At 38.1% G+C, this 12783-nt stretch overlaps 1 protein-coding gene across 1 annotated transcript in view; it reads right to left on the bottom strand.

Annotated features, from left to right (window-relative positions):
* Positions 1-12783, bottom strand: part of LOC117301759 — a 241232-nt gene that overhangs the window by 173611 nt on the left and 54838 nt on the right. The window contains exons 33-37 of the mRNA XM_033785780.1: positions 4581-4724; positions 2989-3081; positions 2397-2495; positions 877-1035; positions 71-202 (exon numbers count right to left, since the gene is read on the bottom strand). Coding sequence (XP_033641671.1) covers positions 71-202; positions 877-1035; positions 2397-2495; positions 2989-3081; positions 4581-4724 — 627 coding nt within the window. The remainder of the gene's footprint in view (positions 1-70; positions 203-876; positions 1036-2396; positions 2496-2988; positions 3082-4580; positions 4725-12783) is intronic.

Raw genomic sequence — 12783 nt, 5'->3', positions numbered from 1 at the left:
ATCCCTGAGTCAGTGAAATCAGAACTACATGTATTAACGTAGCTATAACCAATCAGCTATAAGTTCTTACCGTGTATCGTCAATGTGAAGGTATTACTTCTAGTTCCTACATAGCATGTATATATCCCTGAGTCAGTGGCTTGAATATCCGATATACTCAGCTGGGTTGCCGAGGGAGACACTGCAATACTCCTCAGTCGACCTAAAGTTGTACACAAAATAAAGACCATAATTTTTATAAATAAGTTGGGTTTTTAAAAATAATAATCCATCAAGGATCAACTCCATACCTTGTTTATTTGGTCTAACACTTATCCCTTGTGGATCAACACGATACCTTGTGGATCAACACCATACCTTGTGGATCAACACCATACCTTGTGGATCAACATAATACCTTGTGTATTTGGTCTAACACTTATCCCTTGTGGGTCAACACCATACCTTATGGATCAACACCAGACCTTGTTTATTTGATGTGAAACTAATCCCTTGTAGATCAACAGTAATCCCTTTCCTGATCAACACCATACAATAAGCATTTGGTGCTACACTATTCCCTTGTGGATCAACAGTAATCCCTTTCGAATCAATCCCATACCTTGTGTATTTGGTGTAACACTAATCCCTTGTGGATCAACAGTAATCCCTTTCCGGATCAACACCATACAATAAGCATTTGGTGCTACACTAATCCCTTGTTGATCAACAGTAATCCCTTTCCGGATCAACACCATACAATAAGCATTTGGTGCTACACTAATCCCTTGTGGATCAACAGTAACCCCTTTCCGGATCAGCACCATACAATAAGCATTTGGTGCTACACTAATCCCTTGTGGATCAACACTAATCCCTTTCGGATCAATCCCGTACCTTGTGTATTTGGTGTAACACTAATCCCTTGTGGATCAATCCAAGCTGGTTGTTCGTAGCGGACAGTGCTGCTATAATCACAAGTCACTACAACATCTTGACCAGACTGATGAGGGCCTAAGGAATCTTTGATGACGTTGATAGTAATTCCATCTCCAACTACAAATAAAATCATAGAAAAGTCAAATTACTTGGAGGCTGAACAAAATGAATTGCACAGAGCGGGATTCGAACCGACGAACTTCGGTTTAACATTTCGGCGCTTTACCAACTCGCCAGGGCCATGTAGCATTAGCATGTAGCATTAGCTTGCCTGCGCTAAGAGAAAAAGAAGATGACAACGTGATGCATGTCACAGTGCGCAGTTTATAGGACACAAGAGGGCGCTATTGTCTGTAAAACTCTCATGTACCTAGATGCCTGTAGGCATAGGGAACAATGCAAATGTAGTATTTACTCTACAGGTAAGTAGAGTGATGTAGACCTTGCTGCTGTATTTTCTGAACCTCCATGGTTCGTACAGCCCTGCAAGGCACAAGGTGAGATGGGTGCCGTTTTGGTAAGAAAATGTTTTGTTATCACTTTGATACAAATGGTAGCAATTGTCATTGCCTACTCTGATATATTGTTGCATCAAAAGAGATGTTTACCGCAATGGCATCCACTGCAATACATACTGCCTGAATGTACTACATGTATCTTGCGCAATGGCATCCATTGCAATACATACTGCCTGAATGTACTACATGTATCTTGCACAATGGCATCCATTGCAATACATACTGCCTGAATGTACTACATGTATCTTGCACAATGGCATCCATTGCAATACATACTGCCTGAATGTACTACATGTATCTTGCACAATGGCATCCATTGCAATACATACTGCCTGAATGTACTACATGTATCTTGCGCAATGGCATCCATTGCAATACATACTGCCTGAATGTACTACATGTATCTTGCACAATGGCATCCATTGCAATACATACTGCCTGAATGTACTACATGTATCTTGCACAATGGCATCCATTGCAATACATACTGCCTGAATGTACTACATGTATCTTGCGCAATGGCATCCATTGCAATACATACTGCCTGAATGTACTACATGTATCTTGCGCAATGGCATCCATTGCAATACATACTGCCTGAATGTACTACATGTATCTTGCGCAATGGCATCCATTGCAATACATACTGCCTGAATGTACTACATGTATCTTGCGCAATGGCATCCATTGCAATACATACTGCCTGAATGTACTACATGTATCTTGCACAATGGCATCCATTGCAATACATACTGCCTGAATGTACTACATGTATCTTGCACCCTCAGTCAATTGTGAATCTTTGCTTTTGAAAATCGTCGTAAAAAGTGACGAAGTCAGGACTTATTGAAGCATGACCAATTAGGTAGTGAATTTCACTAGTCGCCCAGCACTAAGGGATTACTCCAACCTTGAACAGCATTCTGTGTGGATGTAAAACAAAGTATATAGATTGTTTACCTGATATCTCACAAAGGTTCCCATAAAATCCATCCGTACATATGCAGACTCCATTCACACATCGGCCATTATTCTCACATGGTACAACGCACTCAACAACTGTGATCAAAGAAAGAAATCATAGCTTGATATCACTTTGAAATTTACTATTGCCCTAACCCTGGGCCGAATTGCTATGAAATTGAAATGGAACAGGAAGTAAAAAAAATTGGCCATTAAACAGCTCTATGGAACTGGGCGCTCGTCGTTACTCTAAAAAGAATTGTAAAAATATATAGAAGCTTGTTAATGACCACTGAACCAAGGAAAATAAACAAAGAGCAATACAAATAAAAACAAAAGAGCCTTCACTTTTCACACATACAGTATACTGTAAAAAAAAAATGTGCAAATAAATTGTCAAGAATTTCGGCCGAACAAATAAAAGTGTCGAAAGTGGGATCGTTTAAATGAAAGTGGTTTCAGAAGTGGAATCATTGAAATGAACATGGTGTTATAAGTGGGATCATTGACATGAACACGCTGTCAGAAGTGGGACCGTTTAAACAAACAAGGTGTCAGAAGTGGGATGATTTAACTGTAGTATTATTACCTGGTGTATCACAGTACTGTCCAGAATAACCATCCACACAGTTACAGAATCCATTTACACAAGATCCTCCATTCTGACACGGGTAGATGCAATCTGGCAAACATAAAACAGAGTATGATTATAAAGGCTATGGATACAGTATTCTCACTTGGTGTATCCAAACATCTGTATAAACTAGACATTGAGGGTGTTCGGTTTCCGGGAGGACTTAAAAAACAAATATTACACATTGCTTTGTTCTCAAGATTTGTAATAAATGATTCAATTTGCAAAAAATGTCAAAACAACATGCTTATGTCATCTAGTAAAAGTGTACTTGTGGTGACGTCATCGGTAATATTTTTTTAAACCAGACCTTTGCCAGACTTGTATGCTGTGAAGGTAAAACATCAAAGGATGTATATTTCAACCAAAAAGGCATTAAATAACGCCTTTTCAAATCATTTCACAGTCGCTTCAGGTTTAAACGGGTCAAAAGGTCAACAAAAGTTCACCGACATATCCATTTTGGTAAAGTACGTAAAGCCCTTTTACATGAGCCACATGATGTATAGATTGTCAAAATAGCTGATGTGGTTTAGGAAATATGAACTACGACTGTAGAAGAGACTTACCCTAAGTAAGGGGCGTGTATGTTTTAAACACCTCGAACCAAGACTTTTCTACATGAAGCTTTTGCGCGCTCTATCACCGGAGCGTGACTTCGCTGCACAGCTAATACACTACACGTTGTGTGTAGGTCTAGGTGTAATGTTTATGCGCATACCAGTGGGGAATTTACGTAGTTCTTTAGACGTGAATTTTGACATTTTCAACCTCTCTTTTGAGCCGGAAAACAAAGTGAAAATGGGGTCATGTCTGTGAGGCTTACGGAGTTTTCAATGAAGATTCCGATGATGTATTGATTGTAAGATTCCCTCATGTACATGTACATCAAAAGTTATGATTTTATGAAATAATAAACTTTGAATTTTCATAACTCAAGAACAAATGACGTCATCATGACGTAATTTCAACAGTTTCTTCTCCTAATGAATATCTAACTATGTGTAAAGTTTCAAGTTCATACGATCTTTGGAAAGATGTTTCTGAAAGGGGACAAGGGACGTACAGAAGAAGAAGAAGTATCATTAAAAAATAAAAAACAAACAAAAATTAGAGGTGTTCCGGGCTGTTGGCCCTAACACCTAAATAACAAACCTGTGAAAATTTGAGCTCAATTGGTCATCGAATTTGCAAGAAATCAATGAAAGAAAAAACACCCTTATTGCATTACTTTGTGTGCTTTCAGATGCGTAATAAAATGTTTCAGCTGAAGTCTTTTCTTATTTTAGAAAGAAATTACCTCTCTCTCAAAAACTAGAAATACTTCAGAGGGAGCCACTTCTCACAATGTTTTCAGTGCTCGTTACCAAGTAAGTTTTTATGTTTACAATTATTTGGTGTACGTTGTAACTACCAACTTGACATAGCAGCTGCCTCTATAGTCTGAGGACTTCAAATGTAAGCGGTCCATTGTGACTAAGCAAGTCATTGTATCTGACATTATTCAAATCTAACTCGCAAATGTCTCATTGAGTGAACGACATTACCTTGTAAATCCACTGTTAATGTGTTCGTACTGGATCCAACATGGCAGGTATAGACACCAGAATCCATTGGCTGAATGTTGTGAATGGTCAGCTCAGTGACCAATGGGGAAACTTCTCTCGTACTGATGTGTCTCTCAGATGAAACTAAAAAGATAGGAAACCACGACAACAATTACATAATCATAATATTAATAATAGTTATATGGATTTTTACCTTCAAGTATACACTTATCCTCTCTCAGATTTGCAGAAAAGAAAGATGATATAAACCTATATTGCAAGGGTAATATCACTACCTGCGTCTTGTGTGTTCTATGTCATGCGGCAAGTGTGCTTGAAGATAAATACTTTATCACACACGCTCTTGTGGAAATCTGAACGAATATAGCGCGTCTGCTTCCCATATCCAACGAGGCCTTCAGCCTCATTGGATTTGGCCTCATTGGATATGGGACACAGAAACGCTATATTTTTCCGTATTCCACTTGCGCTTGTGTGATAACCTATAATATTGCACACTTCTAAAACATAAAACACGCTAAAAAGAAAACATTATACAATGTCAAAATCAATGTAAAAGAAATTACAACATCGTTGGTTTCTAAGCATCAACTTCATTTCAATCCTCTTGTTACCAATTAAAAACCTTCATATTATGCAGACGGTTAACATGTATGCTAATTTTGATTGTTGTAAAAAACAACATAACGACTGGGTTTTAAAATAACAAACCTGTGAAATTTGAGCTCAACTGGTTGTCAAAGTTGCGAGATAATAATGAAAGGAAAAAACACCCTTGTCACACAAAGTTGTGTGCGTTTAGATGATTAATTTCGAGACCTCAATCTCTAAATCTGAAGTCTCGAAATCAAATTCTTGGAAAATTACTTCTTTCTCGAAAACTATGTCACTTCAGAGGGAGCCGTTTCTCACAATGTTTTATACCATCAACCTCTCTCCATTACTCATCAACAAGTTAGGTTTTATGCTAATAATATTTTGAGTAATTATCAATAGTGTCCACTGCCTATCCGTGATTTTCCAGACTAAAACTACCTAAAACTTAATATGATAACCAAATCCTATCATTTACAATTAGTTAAACCAATATAACCTTTGACCTCATGACTTTATTTAGGCCGAGTCCAAAATGGCGACTTCAGCTACAGCTTCGGCTACGGCTTGATTAGTACGTGTTGAAGAATAGGCAGACGCGTGCAATCTAGCCAAAGCTGTAGCAAGAATGGGAAAATTTAGGATTTTTTCAAATAAAAATTGTCGCGTATGAATCCGAACATGGCTTCTCTGTGTATCGAAGTGTGACAAAAATTCCCGGATGGATGTCAGGGGTCAAAAGAAAGATGCTTGACTGCAAATCAAATAGCATGTTGTGTTGGGCGCAGATAAGCTCCCGCATTTTGCACCCACAGTAGTGAGCCAATAAACATTGTCGGCAGGGAAAAGGTTAACTGAACACCACACTCTGTAGTCCTGTAAACTGAACACAACACTCTGACGTCATGTAACCTGAACGCAACACTCTGAAGTCCTGTAAACTGAACACAACACTCTGAAGTCCTGTAACCTGAACACAACACTCTGAAGTCCTGTAAACTGAACACCACACTCTGTAGTCCTGTAATCTGAACACAACACTCTGACGTCCTGTATAAAACTGAACACAACACTCTGAAGTCCTGTAAACTGAGCACCACACTCTAAAGTCCTGTAAACTGAACACCACACTCTGAAGTCCTGTGAACTGAACACCACACTCTGAAGTACTGTAAACTGAACACCACACTCTGAAGTCCTGTAAACTGAACACCACACTCTGAAGTCCTGTAAACTGAACACCACACTCTGAAGTCCTGTAAACTGAACACCACACTCTGAAGTCCTGTGAACTGAACACCACACTCTGAAGTCCTGTAAACTGAACACCACACTCTGAAGTCCTGTAAACTGAACACCACACTCTGAAGTCCTGTAAACTGTACACCACACTCTGAAGTCCTGTAAACTGAACACCACGCTCTGAAGTCCTGTAAACTGAACACCACACTCTGAAGTCCTGAAAACTGAACACCACGCTCTGAAGTCCTGTAAACTTAACACCACACTCTGAAGTCTTGTAAACTGAACATTACACTCTCAAGTCCTGTAAACTGAACGCCACACTTTGAAGTCCTGTGAACTGAACACCACACTCTCAAGTCCTGTAAACTGAACACCACACTCTCAAGTCCTGTAAACTGAACGCCACACTCTCAAGTCCTGTAATCTGAACACCACACTCTCAAGTCCTGTAAACTGAACACCACACTCTGAAGTCCTGTAAACTGAACACCACACTCTGCAGTCCTGTAAACTGAACACCACACTCTCAAGTCCTGTAATCTGAACACCACACTCTCAAGTCCTGTAATCTGAACACCACACTCTCAAGTCCTGTAATCTGAACACCACACTCTAAAGTCCTGTAAACTGAACACCACACTTTTAAAGTCCTGTCAACTGAACACCACACTCTTGGTGCAGCCATCTTGAATCTTTCCCATTGATACCAATGTAACCAAACCGAGGCTGGAATAAAAAAAATATTCTGGTTCCTATTGCAAAATGATTATTAGCATTCACTATAAATGTTATTCGATCGAGGAACATGACCAAGATAATAAAGGTATAACTTTGAGTTTTATGAACCACCTCTCATCCAGGAAAAACAAAACTCCAAAAGATCATCATGCCGTATCTAGTGTAGTAAGAGTGCAAGTGCCTTCACACTTTAAAGAATGCATGTATACATGAACATGAAACACAAAAACTGAACATCAGGTCCATCAATTATGCAAAACCTGAATATAAAAGACACTGACTAAAGTGCTTCATAAATGCTTTAAAGGAAGTGCGATCCTCGCTGTGGCCTCAGAGCACACTTGATACTTCACCAGGCGAGTGAGACTGTATAACCGACATTCAGCTAAGATCATCACCAAGTGAAGATTCCTCATACCTCAGACAACTTACAAATTAACCTTCATCATGAAAACCTTCATAGCTGTTGTCATGGTTGTTTTCATTGTGGAAAGTTGCAAATGTGATTGCACAAAACGGTTCAGTGAAAACTTCAATCAGGCCCGCTACCGTGCGTTGGTGAATCATATGTTTACATGGAAGACTGTACCATCTCCCGTGATCTGTGGGCGAGACTGCTCTATGGATCCACACTGTCTACTATTACACCAGTCAGTATAACCCAGTGTGGTTTTGAGTGATAGATAAACTATGCCAGCTTGCAATACGTTACCATGTGTAATGGATGCAAACAGTACACACATGTGTAGTCAGGTCTTTGCTCAGCTGTGCTACTGTATACAATCTTTGCAGTTGAACCATTATTTATCACTCGATAATATCGCCAAGAGTAGAAGGGTTAAACTAATTTCAACATCTACAGAATGATTGTTTGATAACGCGGAAATAAACCACAGACAGGAAGTATTGAAATGTGATCAAGGTTTGTAGCTTGAAATCTGGTGTTTTGTTTGTGTTGCAAACTAATGACAGACTCATGTCTTAAATTTTATGTCTCAGTTCACAACTGTGTCTTAGAAGACTACCCAAGACTCTTGTCTCAGTTCACAGTATGGGTCTTTACCCAAGACTCTTGAGTAGCAGCTCAGTTGAATCCATTCCATAGAAATATTGTTTACCCGTTGCTATGAGTAACGTATGAAACCATACGAAGATTATGATAGTAGAAAGCTTCCCTTGAAATTTTACTTACTGAGGTGCTGTAGTTTTTGAGAAATGAGTAAAAGTAATAATTTTCGTCTCAGTTTTAGCATGTAAAAACATATAACCAGTTATGCTATGGTTTTGGTAAAATATCATAACTGGTTAAGGAGATTTTACATGCTAAAATCATTTTGGTCTCATGTGACCAAAATGATTTTGTGACTTGTTTTACTCATTTCTCAAAAACTACACAACCATGCAATGTAGCATGAAAATAAGAGAAATTGTTTAACCAAAAACATACATGTACACATATTTGTACTAAATTAATAAATAATGAAGAAGAAGGCCTATTTTGAGGTGTTTAAACGCATTTTTTCACATTGTAATATTGAAACACCAAGCTCATTAAAGTAAAGCTGCTGAGCGATAAAATGCCTACTTTCGAAAAAGGGAACAAAATTTCTTGGTAAGTTTATCGTTAAATCAGATTTTTGTGAAATTGTGCTAATTTAATGTTTTAAGTTAAAAACAGCAAACTGAAAAGAGTGTTTGCCACCTGACAAACACCAAGAGTTCATGAACACTAATAGCAAGTTTGAGCTTGACGGCGCTTTTTGTTTGTATTGTATTGATCATGTAAAACTGCACCTTTAAGGTGATGTTATGTAACATTTGTTGTCATTAAAACAGAATTTCAAATTTCAAATTTCAGATGTTACACAACCCAACTTGAATACAATGCAAAGTTTCAGCTTGAGCACGCATTTTTCTTTGTCAACATAGATGTTGTAAAACTGCACATACCCAAAAACGTGAAATGACATTTTATGAAAACATAAGAAAGCAACTTTAAGGTTTGGATGTTACCCAACCCGGTGTCCAGGGGAATTCTGTCTGGCGAAGATTCAGTCCTCCATATGGGAAATTAACATAGGCTGAAGGAGACTGTTTCTAAAAAGGGCCCTTTCATAAGAAGTTTGTACACAGATCGCCATATGGGGGACAGGACCTCCTGCACACCAGCTTGAGTTCATGCAATGTTTTACATCTAAAGCAGTTCAATGCAACACGATGCTTAGTAATCTAGAAATAAATGAGGCCGAATCAAGGACAACCAATTAGCGGCTTCAGCATCACAAATAGGTTACTCTATTGGCTTCAATCAAAGCGAAGGACTTCATTATTTTTCAATAAATAAAAACCCAAAGATGCAAAGCTAAGTTTAGCCTGCCTTAAAAAAAAGGAATTATAACGGCTTTGAGAATTTCAGTCAACATTTAGGCTTCAATTGGCGGTTGCCATGTGTTAACTGTTTAAGCTACTGGGAGTATGTTACATGGAACAGTGACTTTTTCTGAACTACAAGCCGGGCAGTGGGTTGTATGGACTCAGCTGTGTTATATTTTGACACTGTTGATGAAATGAACTGCTAAGTATGAATATGAGCTGTGTAAATCAGAATTCAACTGAATTACACGAATCTGTTAGAGGCCTTCAGACTGGGTCAGATGAGTTTTTATTTCTCATGTTGTAAGCTGGTCGTTCATCATGAAAGTTATAATAACTTTGTTCCTGGCTTGCTTGCTACATTATTGTCATGGTGATTGTCAACAACGAGTCAAATCAAACCTGTATCCAGCAAGCAACAGAGCCCTACTAATTCATGTGTTTAAATGGAAGACTGTATCATCTCCTGTGATCTGTGGGCGAGACTGCTCTATGGAGCCACACTGTGCATCATTCAACTATTACACATGTAGCCATGTTTGTCAGTTGAGCAATGCTACTCAATCTCAAAGCCCCGATGACTTCATTGAGCTGCAAGGAGTTGCCTATTTTGATGACAACTTGGAAACTTCTTCACTTTCAGCACCAGACTCTGAACAGTTTAGTAGTTGTCTGTAGTTACACCAGGCTGGTAGCCATAACAGTGGTATCTACACCATCTACCCTGCTGGTCTAACTGATGGAGTGAAGGTCTACTGTGATATGGAGACAGATGGAGGAGGCTGGATTGTGTTCCAGAGGAGACAAGATGGCTCAGTTGACTTTTACCGTATTTGGGCTGAATATTAATCTGGGTTTGGTGATCTCTCTACTGAGTTCTGGCTGGGTAATGACATCTTACGTGACCTTACTGAGTCAAGAAAATGGCAATTAATGGTAAATATGGCTGATTGGGACGGAAACACAGCTTGGGCCAGTTATGATGAGTTTGCTGTATCTGGTGATAAGTACACTCTCCGTTATGGCTCCTATGATGCACACAGCTCAGCTGGTGATTCACTGGAATGGCATAATGGCAAGACCTTCAGTACCAAGGATCAGGACAATGATATGGAAGGCTATAATGACTGTGCAGAGCGCTTTAAAGGGGCATGGTGGTATTACAGCTGTTCGTATTCTAATCTTAATGGTCAATATTACCATCAGGGTCCAGTGGAACAGGAACAAGGTTTACAATGGTATCACTGGAAAGGTGACTTCTACTCCTTGAAGACCTGCTCTATGAAAATACGGGAAATCCAGTAAACTGAACACCACACGCTGAAGTCCTTTAAACTGAACACTCTCAAGTCCTGTAAACTGAACACCACACTCTCACGTCCTGTAAACTGAACACCACACTCTCAAGTCCTGTAAATTGAACACCCCACTCTAAACAAAGCAGGTATGGAGAAGTTAACTGTAGGATTCAATGTCTTTAAACCCATCTGAATGGTAAATATTACTATCACCAGACATTCATGATATGGACATGGAATAAAATGGAGCTCCTGGAGAGGATTTACACACTGCTTAAAAAAGTACAACATGAAAATAAGAGAAGATTTCAAAACCTCTGGTCACCCAAAAGATGTACAGGTATGTCTACACAGTGGCATAGATTTAGGTGAGCATACAACTATGATTTAATTTCACTCAATGATTTCCTTTTTATAGCACACCAAAATGTTATACAAAATATAACAATAACTACTCAAAAATCATTGCTTACCACTAAGCATTAGCATTTAGTGTGCACAAAACATGACCAGTTTAAATATTACTTTACTGCACAATCATAGAGTGGAATCATTCCAAGATTGTCCAATAACTGATCTGGTTGATATATCATTGTAGCATTCTTCAGGATGAAATAGTCCTGCAACAAACAGCATGAAACTATCAAGTCTAGTTTAACTTATTCTTTTATGGATCAAATGTGCACAGGAATGCCACTGCACTTGTATATATATATTTGATGCAGGTTTGAAAAACTTGTTGGATGAATTTGAAATAAAAAGTGTTGTTTTGAATCAAAATGAACGGACAGTTTTGAGCAAGATGTCACTTAAAATGTGGAAATTACCAAAAGATATTTGCTGCAGGGTTTAATTGTAATTATCATTAATTTCTTTTAATTGAAATTTAAAGTTGTAGATTGAGAAAATCAAATAGATGAAATAAGTTACAAGATTGATGTTTTGATAATTTTTATCAAAACAAAACAAAGTTTTAGGCAAGCAGTCATTATTTTGACGGATGGTTGGTTTATAATAAAATTATTTGAAACAAAAAATTGATTAATTTTTTGCATATAAAACATATTTCAAATTTGCATCAAGGATACAGAATATTGTTTGGTTAAATGTGTAATAAGCAAAATACATTTTCCGGATTTTTGTGGACTTAAACATATAAGTCTTTTTATTTTTTTCAATTCAAAGTTGACGTTTTCAATTTTAATCTTGATAACCATAAGTTGTAGTTTGAATACTCATTCATAAATACCCCGGACAGTTTCGCTATTCCTATTGGTGGAGAGCGCGTAACGTGGGGGTGTTCTAAATGATTGGTAAAGACACAGCTGAAGCTGTTTAAGACCGCCTGGCTTCACGTGTTGGGCGCGCAAGCTAATGTACGCTAATTTAAATTATGCGGAACGCAATTCATAGCTATTAGTAACAGCACGTAAAAATATGTGTACACGCGCGTATCCACAACGACCGACGCGCACAAAACATTTTTATTAAAGTTTTTTTAATTCGAAACTTCGAAAAATTCGCAAAAGAAACAGTGTAATATTCTCTTCAGTTGTGAATTTTCATTTCGCTTTTTAACATGAGGGCATTTATAAATGGGAATGAAAGAGTAGTGACACGCTGCAGGGTCATGGCCGTGCGACAAAACGTGGTTTAAAACGGCCATTTAAGAACTCGTCGCCTAATCTTTTATTCCCGTAATAATTCTTCAATGTGGAATTTCAATGATTTGATCATTGAGCGATAATATTTTAACTGGATGTATTATGTGTTACTTATTTATTGTGGATGAGGATTACAACAGAATGGTGTTTGGAGAATTATTTCAACTCTTGAAAGTTTTAGGCAAGGACATTTAACAATGTCATTGGGCGATACCGTTTTCTATTCTTCAAAATGTTTTTTACGACAACTTTTAATAGTTACAAGATGTA

Source organism: Asterias rubens, chromosome 17 (assembly GCF_902459465.1).
Source record: "Asterias rubens chromosome 17, eAstRub1.3, whole genome shotgun sequence".
Classification (NCBI taxonomy): domain Eukaryota; kingdom Metazoa; phylum Echinodermata; class Asteroidea; order Forcipulatida; family Asteriidae; genus Asterias; species Asterias rubens.
This window is presented reverse-complemented; position numbering and strand designations above follow the sequence as displayed.